General features: G+C 49.3%; 1 protein-coding gene and 1 long non-coding RNA gene across 17 annotated transcripts in view; one reads left to right on the top strand and one right to left on the bottom strand.

Moving 5' to 3' along the window:
• MEGF11 (multiple EGF like domains 11) overlaps positions 1–16,447 on the bottom strand; it is a 388,207-nt gene that overhangs the window by 81,360 nt on the left and 290,400 nt on the right. For all 15 annotated transcript variants that reach the window (XM_017851122.1, XM_017851126.1, XM_017851125.1 and 12 more), the window contains 2 exons: positions 10,991–11,237; positions 9,506–9,626 (listed from right to left, as the gene is read on the bottom strand). In XM_017851122.1, coding sequence (XP_017706611.1) covers positions 9,506–9,626; positions 10,991–11,237 — 368 coding nt within the window. The remainder of the gene's footprint in view (positions 1–9,505; positions 9,627–10,990; positions 11,238–16,447) is intronic.
• Positions 1–16,447, top strand: part of LOC108514717 (uncharacterized) — a 107,159-nt gene that overhangs the window by 80,645 nt on the left and 10,067 nt on the right. For both annotated transcript variants that reach the window (XR_001881307.1, XR_001881306.1), the window contains exon 3: positions 8,838–8,962. This is a non-coding gene — a long non-coding RNA (uncharacterized LOC108514717). The remainder of the gene's footprint in view (positions 1–8,837; positions 8,963–16,447) is intronic.

Raw genomic sequence — 16,447 nt, 5'->3', positions numbered from 1 at the left:
TGACTTGTGCCTGTAATCCCAGCTACTGGGAAGGCTGAGCCAGGAGAATCGCTTGAACCCAGGAGCTGGAGTTTGCGGTGAGCGGAGATCGCACCATTGCACTCCAGCGTGGGTGACACAGCAAGACTCCATCTCAAAAAAATAAAATAATAAAATAATAGAGAAAATATAATGAAATTAGAGGACCAGTTCAGGTGGTCTGACATCTAATTAACAGGAGTTCCAGACAGTAGAACAGAGAAAATGGAGGTAAGTAAATAAACAAAATATAATAAAAGATAATTTCCCAGAATGGAAGGATGAAGAACCTGGGTTTCTGAACTGAAAAAGCCTACAAAGTCTCCAGCAAAAATATGAAACAAGACATGTTATCATAAACGTTTATATCTCTGTGGATAAAGAAACGATGTTCACAGTTTTTAGAAAGAGGAAAACAGGCTAGGTGTGGTGGCTCATGCCTATAATTCTAGCACTTTGGGAGGCTGAGGTGGGAGGATCTCTTGAGCCCAGGAGTTGGAGACCAGCCTAGGCAACAAAGCAAGATCTCATCTCTACAAAAACAAAAATGAAAATACAAAGATGAAAACAAACATACAAAAATCAGGAATCAAAAGGTTTTAGACTTCTTAACTAGAAGCCAGAAGACAATGGAGCAATGCCTTAAAATTCAGAGGACAAAATCATTTCCAACTTAGAATTCTACACCCAACTAAACTAACACTAAAATAGGGGACTCAATAAAGACATTTTCAGATTTGAATAGCCTCAAGAAGTTAACCTTCATAAACACTGTCTCAGAAAGTTACTGGAGGATTTGTTTTCCATAAAAAAATAATTACCCAAGAAAGCAGGGCACGGTGGCTCACACCTATAATCCCAGCACTTTTGGAGGCTGAGGTGGGTGGATCACCTGAGGTTTGAGACCAGCCTGACCAATGCGGAGACACCCCATCTCTACTAAAAATACAAAATTAGCCGGGTGTGGTGGTGCATCCCTGTAATCCCAGCTACTGAGGAGGCTGAGGCAGAAAAATTGCTTGAACCCAGGAGGTGGAGGTTGCAGTGAGCCGAGATCACACCACTGCACTCTCCGGCCTGGGCAACAAGAGCGAAACTGTCTCCAAAAAAAAAAAAAAAAAAAAAAAGAATTACCCAAGAAAAAGAAAGGCATGAATTCCAGGAACTAGGGACTCCAACAGAAGACAGAGGTGAAAGGAATCCCAGGACAGCAGTAAGAGGAAGCCCCAGATGACAGCTATGCTGCAGGCCTGGAGAACAAAGAGTTAAAGAGTTCGGACTGGAACAGAAGATGCAGGCTTCTAAGAAACTTGCCTCAAAAACAAAAGCAAAACCTGGAGAGACTTCTGATGGGTCTGACTTTATTGAGAGGAGTCTGAGAGCTCTGTCAAGAGAGTTTTAAGGATAAATTAGTAACAATACACATGTATATTAACATAAATATTTAAAAAAATAATTTAACCAAGCTGGACATGGTGGCACCTGTCTGTAGTCCCAGCTATTCAGGAGGCTGAGGCAGGAGGATCACTTGAGCCCAGGAGTTCAAAGCTGCAGTGAGCTATGATCATGCCTGTGAATAGCCACTGTCCTCCAGCCTGGGAGACCCAGCCAAATCCTGTGTCTTAAAATTTTTTTTTTTTTTTTTTTTTTGAGGCGGAGTCTCGCTCTGTCGCCCAGACTGGAGTGCAGTGGCGTAATCTCGGCTCACTGCAAGCTCCGCCTCCCGGGTTTACGCCATTCTCCTGCCTCAGCCTCCCGAGTAGCTGGGACTACAGGCGCCCGCCACCTCGCCCGGCTAGTTTTTTTTTTTTTTTTTGGATTTTTAGTAGAGACGGGGTTTCACCATGTTAGCCAGGATGGTCTCGATCTCCTGACCTCGTGATCCGCCTGTCTCAGCCTCCCAAAGTGCTGGGATTACAGACTTGAGCCACCGCGCCCGGCCACCTTAAAATTTTTTTTAATGATTTAACCACAAATTGTAATATAACTCCACTGGGAGGGTGGGAGACGGGTTGCTTGCATATCTGTATGTGTGTGTATGGCAGAGCAGAATCTTACTCTACAGCAGGAAGTCAATGGATTCAATGACTGTCTAAAATGGGAAAGTCAAGAAACTGCTATAAAGCATGTTACGTAGAAAAATGGAGGGAAATGCCAGAAGAAATATCTAAAAGATTTGAAAGTAGTTGCCTTTAGGGAGTAGGATTTGTAAATGGAGCAGGGGACTCCCCCGCCCCACAGTATTAGCCTTGTGGTATTATATAACTTAAAATTACACGCATGAGTCTTAGGTTTTTAACATATCTGAGCCTGCTCTTGTCTCCTGCTGCCCTTCCAGCCCTGCGCACACCCGACAGTCATTTCTCTTATGGAGATCAAGGATGTTCCTCCAATTAATTAATCAATTAGTTCAACACACAATTATTAAGCACCAATAATCACCAACCCTTAGAAGCTAGTTTATTCAGGAAAATTTGCCAGAGCAGAGTCATCTTTCAAGATCATCCAGTTTACTTGTAATGAGTTAAATAGGAGGCCGTTCAGTTCAGACTCTCCTCCACACACAAGTCAGAAGTAGAGGGGCTGAGAGGAGGGACTGAGGTGAGGAAGGGAGGGAGGAGCGAGGGGCAGAAGCAGCTGAGGACAGTGAGAGACTGTGTGTGTGTGAGAAAAGAGGAGAGAAAATTCACTGAGGCCAGGTGCGGTGGCTCATGCCTGCAACCCCAGCGCTTCGGGATGTCAAGGCAGGTGAATCACTTGAGGGCAGGAGTTCCAGACCAGCCTGGCCAGCGTGGTGAAACCCCAGCTCTAGTAAAAAATACAAAAATTAGTCAGGCGTGATGGCAGGTGCCTGTAATCCTAGCTACTCGGGAGGCTGAGGAAGGACAATCACTTGAACCCGGGAGGCGGAGGTTGCAGTGAGCCAAGATTGTGCCACTGCACTCCAGCCTGGACAACACAGTGAGACTCCATCTCAAAAAAAAAGAAAGAAAAGAAAAAGACAAAGAAAAGTCACGCCGAGTAGGGGTCCTTCTTCCTCCTGGAGGTGGTGGGGGTACTCCAGCCATGGCAGGGGCCTTTCTCAGTGCACATTAAAAGTTCTAGGTATTCATGAAGGGGGAGAAGTCTTTCTGGCTTCTATCTGACTCAGTCTTCTACAGTCCTGGGCTGGATAAGGACACTCTTGGAAAAACTTTTTTTTTTTTTTTTTTCCGAGACGGAGTTTTGCTCTTGTTTTCCGGGCTGGAGTGTGATGACATGATCTCAGCTCATGGCAACCTCCACCTCCCGAGTTCAAGCGATTCTCCTGTCTCAGCCTCCTGAGTAGCTGGAATTACAGGTACCGCCACTACGCCCAGCTAATTTTTTGGTATTTTTAGTAGAGATTGGGGTTGCACCATGTTGGCCAGGCTGGTATTGAACTCCTGACCGCATGTGCTCCACCTGCCTCGGCCTCCCAAAGTGCTGGGATTACAGGCATGAGCTACTGTGCCCGGCCAAAAAAACTTTTTTTTTTTTTTTTCCCTAAGAGATGGGGTCTCACTCTGTTATCCAGGCTGAAGTTCAGTGTTGTGGTCCCAGCTCACTGTAACCTTGAACCTCTGGGCTCAAGTGATCCTCCCGCCTCAGCCTCCTGAGGAGCTGGGACTGCAGGCTCATGCCACCACACCTGGCCAGGTTCCTGTCCTTTTTAGTGCTTCTCAGACACAACCAGTGCTCCCTGAGGAGGTCAGTAGAGGAGTCTGGTGCATAGAATGCATCCTTCTGGCATTCCCTAGAGAAATCAGGCATCATTGAGACTGTTTGGTGAAGTGGGTGAGCACCTCTTTCAGCTCCTGCTCAGGATTCCCAAACTGCAGGCATCCAAGTCCACCGAATCTCTAGTCCTCTTCCCTGGTTTGAGTTCCTGGGGCCTGAGAGAATTTGATATTTTGGAGGTCCTATTGCCTGGTGTGGTGGGAAGAGCACTGGGTTCAAAGTCATGATTTGGGCTCAGATCTCAGCTCTGCCTCCTCCCAGATAGGTGAGCTAGGATAAGTCAGGTGATCATTCTGAGCCTTAGTTTTCTCATCTATAAAATGGGAGTAGTAACTCCTAGTCTTCCAGGTGGTTATAAAGACGAAGTGAGATTAGAGATGTGAAGGAACCTAGTATAGTGCCTTAAACAGGGGGCACTTAATTAATAGTAATTGAACCAAGTTGACACCTGATGAGGTGGCACATGGTGGGAGCCCCACATAACCTGAGACGGAGAAGAGTGGAAGAGAACCGTAGGAGTCATCACCCACTGCTGGCTGGAAGAACAGCCTTTTGGGAAGAGGCAGGGGGAGAGAGCAGCCAGAGAAGTCAGCTTAGGAGAGGGCTACGGCCTGTGGTTTCTCTCCTGCTGCTATGAGCTGAAGTGTACCCCTTCAACATTCCTCTTTTTTGTTTGTTTTTTGAAATGGAGTCTCACTCTGTTGCCCAGTCTGGAGTGCAATGACACGATCTCAGCTCACTGCAACCTCTGCCTCCTGGGTTCAAGCAATTCTCCTGCGTTGGCCTCCTAAGTAGCTGGTATTACAAGAATGTGCCACCATGCCCAGCTAATTTTTGTATTTTTAGTAGAGACTGGGTTTTGTCATGTTGGCCAGGCTGGTCTCGAACTCCTGACCTCAGGGGATCCACCTGCCTCAGCCTCCCAAAGTGCTGGGATTACAGGCATGAGCCACCGTGCCCGGCCTACATTCCTATGCTGAAGTTTTTTTTTTTTTTGAGATGGAGTCTCGCTCTGTCGCCCAGGCTGGAGTGCTGTGGCCGAATCTCAGCTCACTGCAAGCTCCGCCTCCCGGGTTCACGCCATTCTCCTGCCTCAGCCTCCAGAGTAGCTGGGACTACAGGCGCCCGCCACCTCGCCCGGCTAGTTTTTTGTATTTTTTAGTAGAGACGGGGTTTCACCCTGTTAGCCAGGATGGTCTCGATCTCCTGACCTCGTGATCGGCCCGTCTCGGCCTCCCAAAGTGCTGGGATTACAGGCTTGAGCCACCGCGCCTGGCCCCTATGCTGAAGTTTTAACCTCCAGTACCTCAGAATGTGACTGTATTTGGAAACAGGACCTTTACATAGGTAATCAAGTTAAGATGAGGTCATCTGGGTGGGCCCTCATCCAACATGACTCATGTCCTTACAAGAAGAGGAGATTAAGACAGACCCAGAAAAAAGATGACATAGAGACACAGGGAGAAGATGGCCATCTACAAGCCAAGGAAAGAGGCTCAGAAGGAACCAACCCTACTGACACCTTGATCTTGGACTTCCAGCCTCCAGAACTGTGAGGATCAGTGTCTGTTGTTCAAGCCGCCTAGTCTGTGGCACTTTGTTATGGCAGCCTCAGCAGATTCATGTACTTGCCGTGTGGTCAGTTGAGTGTGTATCTCCAATTGTAGTGGGATCTTGGACTGCTGTGGCTTCTAGAAGGTTGGACATGGGGTAAGGTGATATTTTCTGCTCCTCTCAGAACTGGTTAGACCAAATGGCTTTGTCAAAATCTGGAAAACAGTCGCACTTTAAGAGGGTCTTGGTGGCCCAGCGTGGGGGCTCACGCCTGTAATCCCAGCACTTTGGGAGGCTGAAGAAGGCAGATCACGAGGTCAGGAGATGGAGACTATCCTGGCTAACATGGTGAAACTCCGTCTTTACTAAAAATACAAAAAATTAGCCCGGCATGGTGGCGGGTGCCTGTAGTCCCAGCTAGTTGGGAGGCTGAGGCAGGAGAATGGCGTGAACCCGGGAGGCAGAGCTTGCAGTGAGCCAAGATTGCACCACTGCACTCCAGCCTGGGCGACAGATCGAGACTCTGTCTCAAAAAAAAAAAAAAAAAAAAAAGAGGATCTTGGCTAAGTAGAACAGAAGGGGCCAAGATGGTGAAAGGACTTAAGGCCACGCCAGCTCTTCTGCAGGGGAGGCAACTCAGCCTCACCAAGCATCTGAAGGCATTTCTAATGATCAGTGATGCTGCAGGGTGGCATGGACACCCTCAATAGACAGTAAGCTGTGGTTGGTGTGAGTGCTGTGAAGGTGATCCAGGCCACAGGCCAGGAAGTGGGGCTCCATGAATCTTTTTTCTCAAACCTGAGCCTCTGTAATGCTAGGCCTCAGCCCCCAAACCCCTCTCTCTCTCTTTTTTTTTTTGAGATGGGGTCTTGCTCTGTGGCCCAGGCTGGAGTGTAATGGCGCAATCTTGGCTCACTGCAACCTCTACCTCCTGGTTTCAAGCGATTCTCCTGCCTCAGCCTCTGAATAGCTGGGATTACAGGTGCCCACCACCATGTCTGGCTGATTTTTTGTATTTTTAGTAGAGATAGGATTTCACCATTCAAAACCTCTCTTTGGCCCTCCAGGATAACTGGTCCTGTTTCCCAGCTCCTCAGCCTCCTCTCTTCCAGTCTCTTTTCTTTGTGTGTGTGTATGTGTGTGTGTGTATGCATGTAGGCACACACACACTGTATCCAGTCCTCAACATAAGACTGTGAACTCCTAAGGGTGGGGGATGTCAATCCTATTTCCTTCTCCCTCTCTGTCTCTAGTTCCCACTCACATCAAAGTACTCAGACCGATTTCTCTGCTTTGAAAGGTCTCAGAGCTCAGAAAAAGAGGGGAAACAATTCCCCAGGCTCTTTGCAAAGACCCTGTCTGAAACAGGCTTCATGTTGGGCTAGCAGACTATCCTGTGGGCATGCTTAGGGCCTGGTGGCCAGGAATCTCTAAGGAGGGGCCTGGAGAGCCAGAGTTCCTGGCCTGGCAGCTCCTCTCTCCAGTTCCACACAATGGCCCGGGTCTTTGGGGAGGTGCATGGTGTGAATCAGCAATCTGTATATCCCTGAGTTGGAAAATGTGTGGTTGAAGTCACATAGGGCCATTGGGAAGTCAGGCAAAGGAAGATGCTAAAGTGGGGAGCCTTCTCCCCAGTATCTTTCCTTGGTCCCTGCTGTCCCTGGGAGGAGCCCCAGGCATGAGTGCAACTTCATTATACGGTGACTCTGCATGCACAAGGGGTATTAATAATTCATACAAATCTGCAAGTTAAATGCTATGTCAAAAATAGAAATGCAATTGTCTACAATAAAATTAAAAACATAAAGTCCTCAATCCAAAGGCTTCTGTCAACAGAGCTTCCTGTCATCTGGAAGCACAAACCTCTCGCTGTGTTGGGGAGAAATACAATCCCTCTGTGTGTTTGCGTCTCACCTTCCCCCTCTTCAACCACCCGAGCCTCAGCAGTGTCTCCAGAGAGGCCTTTACAGGCAAAGGGATGCTGTGCACTTGTTCTGCCCACCACATCCTGATCCAACCTCTGCTGCAGCTGGGCCTCTGAGGACCCCGCCTGCTGGGTGGATTTCCAAAAGCTGGTTGGAGATGAGAGGGTCTTTCCAGAGACTGGTTCAGGGTGGAAGAAATGGGCAGGTATGGGAGAGGTGGTGGCAGTCCCTTTTTCTTCCTCAGAGGAGACGGACAGATGGATAGACAGACACCAAGGGCTGGGAGTCAGGAGACCTGGATTCTAGCTCCACTTCACTCCTAACCACCAGTGTGGTCTTGAACAGGTCCCTTACCCCCTCTGACACTCAGCTTCTTCATTTGAGAAAGGAAGGTATTGACAGACCAGTGGGATCCAAATCTCTTAAAGCTGGGAAACCCTGTTTTTATGTGAAATCTTACCTAGAGCACCTCACTATAGAAACTAGATTAAAATGGAGAGGTGGGGGTGGGGTGGGGACCAGATTCCTAAGGATTAGGCTCCCACCCCCATTCTCCCACAAGAAACCATAGGCTTTTGTGAAACACAGAAGGAAGTCCTATGGTCTGGATCAATTCTTTCCAAATGCAGACCTGCAGACAGGACTGGCTGCCTCAGAACCATCTGGGGAGCTTATTAAAAATAGAGATCCCCCAGTCCCAGGAGGTCACAGACACAGCCTGGGAATCTGCATTTTAACCCCCCGCCACCTGCTTGTCAGCTCTGGTGTGCAGTCAGGTTTGGATGCTGTGGGATCAAGTGGTCCCCAAGGTCCTTTTCCTGCCCTAAAAAAATTCTGACAAGACTGTGCCTGCATCGAAGGGCCCTGCAGGTGTCCTCCCATCTGTCCCTGTGACCTCTGCATTCACAGCCTCCTAAAATATCCTGCTTCTGCTCAGCAGCCCTGTCCTCTCTGACTGTGCAAAGCCTTAGGCCCCAGGGGAGGTGGCGGACTGTGTCGCTGAGCTTCCCCTGAAACAGAGCATGTTACTGGAGAGTCAGAGGCAGGGACGCAGCCCAGGAAGGTCAGCTTCAGCTGACTCACTGCCTCTAAGGGCTTGGTCTGTGGGGAAGGCACTGACAGGCAGGGTGTGTTGGCTAAAAGGAGGCTCGTGGAGGGTCTGTGGCACCCAGGGATAGAAATCAAGCCATCATAGAGGGCTTCAGAGTTTGCAAAGGACTTTAGACATGCATAGCCTCACATGAGCCAGCCACCAACCATGGCAGCTGGGCAGGGCAGGGCTCACTGTTGTTATATCAGTTTTGTACTTGGGGAAGCAGAGTAATTGAGGCTTTTTTCAGGGTCAACATTGGCTGTGAGACCTGAGCCCATGAGGTGACAAATCTTATCCTCCTTTCCTACAATTGTTTTTCCCAGACATGAGACCTGGGCTGCTTGAGGCTACATCAGAGTCACCTGCAGTACCTGTTAAAATACAGATTGTGGGGCCCACAGAATCAGAATGTGTGTGTGTGCAAGTGCAGGGGGCGAAGTTAGATAAATTCAGGTCATCCATACCTGCTGTTTCTTCTCTTTTCCCAGCCTTTTCTGCCACCTCTGGCCCAGGGCCCATGGCTGCTCATGTGGGCGCTTACATCCAAAGACAGAGCTAATCTTACAAGAAGAATTCAATTTCTTTGGACAGGAGAGACCACAGGCTCAGAGAGGTGAGTAACTTGCTTCAGGCCACACAGCACTTAGAGATGGCAGACCTGGGATTCAAAGCTGCATCCACGGCACCACTGGCAGCATTTAGTGATGCCCTATGGCGATAAATAGGAGGGACGGTATTCACAGTGGGAGAATAATTCAGTTTTTTTTTGTTTTTTTTTGTTTTTTTTTTTTTTTTTGAGACAGAGTCTCACTCTGTTGCCCATGCTGGAGTGCAGTAACTTAATCTTGGCTGCAACCTCTGCCTCCTGGGTTCAAGTTATTCCTGTGCCTCAGCCTCCCAAGTAGCTGGGATTACAGATGTATGACACAACGCCTCGCTAATTTTTGTATTTTTAGTAGAGATTGGGTTTTGCCATGTTGGCCAGGCTGGTCTCGAACTCCTGACCTCAAGTGATCTGCAGGCCTTGGCCTCCCAAAGTGCTGGGATTACAGGCGTGAGCACCGCACCCGGCCAATTTAGCCTTTTAAGGTGTGTGTGAGTGAGGAACGCTCAGTCCTCTTACAGTGCCCCACCCAGATCCTTTGGGCCCACCTACCGTCCAGCCTGGGGGGCAGGCACACTCGCCAGTGATGTGGTGGCAGGTGCCCCCATTCTGGCAGGGGCAGCGCAGCTCACAGTGAGCTCCATGGCTCCCAGGAGGGCACAGCTCCTCACAGCTGCATGGAGAAGCAGAGGTGTTAGACACAGCAGCATTCAGATCAGGTGGCAGGGCCCCAGTGCTCCAGAGTTCCCTAGGAATTCCTTCACAGTCAATCGATCTGTATTAGGTACAGCATCAGCTGAGCTGCAGTCCTGCTCCCTGCCAGGAGGGGGAAGCAGGGCTCAGACTGAATACATTGGAATGTAGGGTGCTTGGGCCAATACTTTTGGGATGACTTAAGTGTTCTTAGCGTAAAAGAAGACTGTTCTGGGGAGGAGGCTGAGGAAGGCTTCCCGAGGAGGAAGACATTTTACTTGGGCCTTAAAGGTGAAGTCAATTTCACCAGGAGAATGGAAGGAAGGGCATGGTAGGCCAAAGTAATCCCATGAATGAAGGCACTGAAAAGTGCCCATGGATCCCGTCTTCAGGAATCTGCCTAGACTCAGAGAGGGGAAGAATCTGGAGCACGTTCATTCCAGGCTCGGGAAGGCTCCCAGCTCCCATGACAGGCTCATGTGCAGGGACTGGGCGCTGTTGAAGTGTGGGGTAGGATTTGCATGAGGTCTTGGTCTTGGGCCTTCATCCAATGGCCCTGGCCTCTAGCTCACTGGGACTTAGGAGCTGACCAGACATCGGGGTAGGGAACACCCTCAATCAACAACGTCTCTGTGGTCAGAGTCCTTGGCCACCCCTCAGGCTCTAGGCTGTTGGAGAGGGCACTGAGCCTGCTACAGGGTTGGGAGGAGAACTTCAATCTTGCCTTTGAGGGGGTCTCGGCTAAGCAGTCTTGTAGGTCTCCTGTCAATACTATTCTCCAGGGAACTGGAGTGAGGGGCTGTTTGGTGTCTCGGGAGAGAAAGTAGGGGAGAGGAACAGCGGAGTAATCCTCCCAAATCTGTACATGGTATCTGCCCAGGACCCTCACTTCTCTCTATGTGTGTCACACCTCTCCCAAATGCCCTAAAAGGGAAGGCCCCAGGTGAGCAGCATCATATGGGGTAAGGTCAGAAGAGACTTCCAAGATAAGGACTGTCTCTGCTAGGAAGGGTCTTCTGGGAGGGTTTTAGAGAGCGCCCACTCGGGCAGTCTCAGGAAGGACCAGTCAACGGGGTCCTGGAAGGCAGGAATCTGAGACCTGCGTGGGTGAGGCCTGGGCATTTAGACTCACAGGAGATTTCACAGCCAAGACTATCCCAACCCTCCTGGTCCCACCAGCCAGCCCACCCACAAGCAGCCCAGGGCTGGGTGTGCAGCTGCGGTAAGGCGGCCACTCTAGGCCCCGCCCCAGCCCCTCCACCCCCTCCACTCTCCCCACCCACGCACCCTCCAAGTCCCGCCCCTCCAGGTCCCGCCCCGTCCAGGCCATGCCGCATGACTCACTAGACGCCGGTATAGCCAGGCGCGCAGAGGCACTCGCCGGTGCGGGGGTCGCAGCTGGCACCGTGTCGGCACTGGCACGGCAGCTGGCATCCCTTGCCGTGGGTGCCAGGCGCGCAGAGCTCCTCGCAGCGCCATCCACGGAAGCCGGCGGCGCACACGCAGGCGCCTGTGATGGGGTTACACAGGGCGCCGTTCTGGCACTGGCACCGGTTGCTGCAGTGGGGCCCCCAGTGGTCGCTGTCGCAGCCTGCAAGAGACGGGGCAGTCAGGGATCAGGAGCCCCGCAGGCTCTCCTTGGGGCAGGGGCCAGGAACCGATGCCCATGCGGCCTTCCCATCTTTGCAGTGCTCCTCCCTGGACAGGCGGCAGCAAGGGGTGCCTGGGTGGAAGCTTTGGCGCCTCATAACCTCCATCAGTTCTTCCACCAAGCCACGCAAACAGTCACACAGGCTAAGAAGGGCAGAGCGTTTGTTTCCTCAAGGCAGCTTCGGAACCCATCTCCTGGTCCGGCCATTCTCTTCCAACCAAATGACTGCCCTAAATCCCCCTCTCCTGATTGAAATTCCGGAGCCACAAGCTGTTTACATCCCTCTGTCTTTGCTAAGCGCTTGGTTGGCTGCCTGTCTCTGTTCCTTTCTGCCGGGCCCTTTCTTTTCCCATCTGCCACCCCTCTTCTCTGTGACCCTACCCGTCTTCTTGGGGCCTGCTGGACCCAGCCCAGTCCGGCTCCCATTTGTCTATCTTTCCTGCCCCCTTCTCCCTCTTCTCCACACGCGTTGGTTTTCTCACCTTTTGCATTTCACTCACTCTCTGGGAATATTTCCTCTAATTCCCTGCCCCTCCCTTGGCTCTATCTCCCTGTCACCCTTTTCATCTCTTCCTCATGCTTCTTCCTTTCAGTAATGGCTACGCCTGCTGGTTGCTTCGGCTTCAGTTCAATTTCATTAGTTTCCAAGCAGCCAGCTTCAGAAGGAGCAGGAAAAAGAAATGCTTCCCTGGGAAGTAACAGACAGCCTTCAAGATCTTTACATGTAATTAAATGTTCCAAAGAGCGATAGCTGAGCCAGTTTTGCAGAAATTCACACTCTACAGCTATGGAAAGGGGCTGAATAGCAGAGCCCCAGAGAGGTCACCCAGCCTGCTGCCACCTCCCACTCTGACCCTCGCCTCATGCGTATGGGACACACAATAACAAGATGTCCTCAGTTACAGCCTCATTCACTCAAATTTTGGGGTGAGACTGGGGTGTGGAGTTCAGGCATGGACAGGCACACATAATGTTCTGGGAGAAGTTCGATAGAAAGAATGATTGCTTCCAGCTAAGGAGATCAGGCAAGACTTCTTAAAACAGAAGCCATCTCAAGTGGGCTGTGAAGGATGTCTCACTTGTCTGCCTAATAGGGTGAGCAACCATCTTGCTTTCAGCACCGAAAGTTCCACATTCTGGGAAATTCCTCAGTCCTGGGCAAACTAGAATGGCTGGTCACCAAGATTATCTGTTGCTGTTTGTGCTCCAGGTTTCTAGGGTTTAGACACTCAGAGAGGAAAGGGGGCAGGTGAGTGGGATTGGGAAGGTGTCCCTTGGGTAGGCTCAATATAAGCAAAGATACAGCAGTATTCAAATGTTGGGCACGTACAAGGGTACAAGGTTCCAGTGTGGTCAGTGAGCACATGTGGTCTTTGGGGGCTGAAGGTTGGTGGAAGGATCAGCCCCACCAGTCCCCCACATGTCCCTCCCACCTGCTGACCAACATCAAGTGATCAGTGTCATGGAGCCTGCCCATCATCCTTTAGCAGACAGAACCACCAAGGCCTGGAACCCCTATTACCCTATCTTGGTTCATCCCTTCTTCATCTGTGCCCCAAGTATTCATACACACAAACTGAGCTGCCAAATTATGAGTGAGTCTCACCCTATATTTTCCACCTGCTATTACAGTGAGTAAAGCAAAAATTAAGTCCATTTATAGCTACAGCCTCCACTCACATTGAAAAAGGCTCACAGAAGGCTGGACGCTGTGGCTCATGCCTGTAATCCTAGCACTTTGGGAGGCTGAGGTGGGTGGAACTCTTGAGTTCAAGAGTTCGAGACCAGCCTGGGCAACACGGTAAAACCCCATATCTACTAAAATACAAAAAATTAGATGGGCGTAGCAGTGTGCGCCTGGAGTCCCAGCTACTTGGGAGGCTGAGTCAGGAGAATTGCTTGAACGTGGGAGGCAGATGTTGCAGTGAGCCAAGATTGTGCCACTGCACTCTAGCCTGGGCAACAGAGCAAGACTCCATTTCAAAAATAAAATAAAATAATAGTAATAATGATAAATAAAGGCTCACAGGACAGAGAGTGACTGAGTATCTAGCAGTCCAGCACCTCCTACCTTATCCTCTCTCTGGGACACACATTCAGTGAGCAGGAGGACCAGCAGAATCATCTATGGTACCATTTCTCTTTTAGTTGCCAAGCACATGTAGTTTAATTCGCATAGCCTATTGTCCATATGTTGTGACTGTATTATAATAATGACAACCACATTTTACTTACTTATTATTTTGAGACAGAGTCTCACTCTATTGCCCAGGATGGAGTACAGTGGTGTGATCTCGGCTCACTGCAACCTCTGTCTCCTGGGTTCAAGCAATTCTGCCTCAGCCTCCCGAGTAGCTGGGATTACAGGTGCATGCCACCACACCCGGCTAATTTTTGTATTTTTAGTAGAGATGGGGTTGCACCATGTTGGCCGGGCCAGTCTCAAACTCTTGACCTCAGGTGATCCATCCGCCTCAGTCTCCCAAAGTGCTGGGATTGCAAGCATGACCCACTGCGCCCAGCCAGCCAACCACATTTTAAAAGCTCCCTGTGTGCCAGGCACCATCCTAGAAGTGCTATATACATGAATAAATTTAAACCTCACAACAACCATGTAAGTTAGGTTTTCTTATTTTCCCATTTGACAGATGGAGAAATACACGGTCAGAGATGTTAAGTGATTGGCCGAGGTTACAGCAAGAGCAAGTCCAGGTCTCCTGGTTGTAGCTCTCCCCACTGCAGGTCATTGGGACACTTTCTGGAGGAAGAGTCCAAGGAGTGAAATTTAGAGGTGGTCTTGAGGACAAGGTGGCAGCCACAAAGCACAGGTCAGGGATACCACAGAGACTAGCCACTTCTTCTCTGTTCATCACTATGAACCACCCCAGGATCCAGCACAAGGAAGTCCCTTCCTTTGTTGGGGCTGCAGTTACGGCCCTGAGACCTTGGTTCTGTATGAAACTGTTGGAGCCAAAAGCCAGTTTGTTCTTGGTGCATCTCAGAGCATACAGTTATGCTTTGCTTATCAAACAAACTCTGTTCTTTCTGGCACAGCCAAAACCCAGTAGGAAGCAAAACTAGCCTTCTGATAAGGAAGCCAGAATGTTGTCATAAAGTCCACATGGTAACACTTGGGTGTTTTTATTCTTCTGCTTGTCCATTCAGAAACATTTACCAAGGACCTGCTACTGCCAGAAAGCACGCTGCCCTGTTGGGGTGCACAGTCTAGCGGGGCGGAAATGCTGGAGCAGCATTCATGGTACACTACGGACGTGCTCTAATAAGGGTGGCTCAGGGCATTATAGAAGGACATGTAAACACAATTCTATTAAGACTGGCACTCTGCTTTCTCACAACACAGACTGGCATGTGAGTGTGTGTGTATATGCACATGTGTATGTTTGTGTCTGCATTTTTTTTTTTTTTTTTTGAGACGGAGTTTCACTCTTGTTGCCCAGGCTGGAGTGCAGTGACGCAATCTCAGCTTACTGCAGCCTCTGCTTCCCGGGTTCAAGCAATTCTCCTGTCTCAGCCTCCCGAGTAGCTGGGATTACAGGCACCTGCTACCATGCCCAGCTAATTTTTCATACTTTTAGTAGAGACAGGGTTTCGCCATGTTGGCCAGCCTGGTCTCGAACTCCTGACCTCAGGTAATCTGCCTGCCTCAGCCTCCCAAACTGCTGGGACTATAGGCATGAGCCACCATGCCTGGCCAATGTCTGCATGTTTTATGGGGCTCTTAAAAATATGTGAGCAAGAGCTCTGTGTCATAGTAAGAAACCATGGAAATAGGAAATATTTATAGATGAAAAAAAGCAAAGCAACTTGGAGCCATTAATATAGGGGCAAATAGCCTCTCATATCCAAATTGACAGGAAGAAGTTACATTCAGTTTAGAATATTCTGATTAAGGAAGCAGAGAAGTGTATAATTCATTCTAGAGAAATTTCCCCCCAGAGTGATTAAACAAAAATCAATGTTAAGGGTTCACAGGGATGAGCTTCAGTTATCTAGAAAATTCACTTAAAACACCTCATTCCCCAGCAATGACAGAGAAATGAGGCAGAGCTGCAGCGAGTCAATTATCAACTCTGCTGAAGGTGACTAAAAACTACCATCATTATAATTACAAGAGGACTTTGCATTCTTTCACAGAGAATCGCAAACTTTTACCAATTTGGCCTTGGAATGTCACCCCTCACATATTTCTTTTTTTCTGTCCCAGGCTCTCCTTCCTAATTATATTGGGCTTTGGCTGATTTTTTTTTTTTTTTGAGACAGAGTCTCACTCTGTTGCCCAGGCTGGAGTGCAGTGGTGCAAACTCGGCTCACGGCAACCTCCATGTCCTGCATGCAAGCAATTCTTGTGCCTCAGCCTCCTGAGTAGCTGGGATTCCTGGCTGATTTTTTAAGTGGCTAGATCGTCTCTGGGCAGCTACTGAGGGCTGAAGGGCACCTGGAAGTGTGCAGCCTGGCTTGTTCTATTCCTTGAGGCTGGGCAACTCACCCCCTTCCTCTGCTGACCGCTTCAGACTTTGGGGTCCAGGGTCCAGGCTTAGTGTGCCCCTGGGTCCCCACAAGAGGAAGAGGCTTCACCACTGTCTTCTTCACCGACAGGCTTTTAAATTGGTAACTACAGTTGATCAGGCAGTTACTAATGCCAAGTCACGAGATAAAGGTGCAAAGTGAATTTTCTCCTTTAATTCTCACAACAGCCCATAATAATAGCACCTGCTGCAGGTGGACATGGTATGCTGGCAGCCAGCCTGGGCTTCAACAGCCACCCTTGAAAATCCACCAAGAGGTGAGAGCAGAGACTGATTTTCCACAAGTGCCTTATTCAGGGACTGGTTTATGTGTGAATGGTGGGCGTAGGTCCGAGGTTTTCCATGACTGGCCCTATTTCCCATAATTTTATTCTCTTCAGTTAAGATTATCTATGGTTTATTCAGATTTTTCTTCTATTGTGGTAAAATATATATAGCATAAAAATTTCCATTTTAATCATTTTTAAGTGTGTAATTCAGTGGCCTTAATTACGTTCACAGTGTTGTACCAATTATCACTACTATTTCCAAACTTTTCCATCACCTCAAATAGAAAAACTCTGTAACCATGAAGCAGTAACTCCCTAGATCCACCCCTACCCG

Source organism: Rhinopithecus bieti, unplaced genomic scaffold (assembly GCF_001698545.2).
Source record: "Rhinopithecus bieti isolate Rb0 unplaced genomic scaffold, ASM169854v2 scaffold_31548, whole genome shotgun sequence".
NCBI lineage: Eukaryota > Metazoa > Chordata > Mammalia > Primates > Cercopithecidae > Rhinopithecus > Rhinopithecus bieti.
This window is presented reverse-complemented; position numbering and strand designations above follow the sequence as displayed.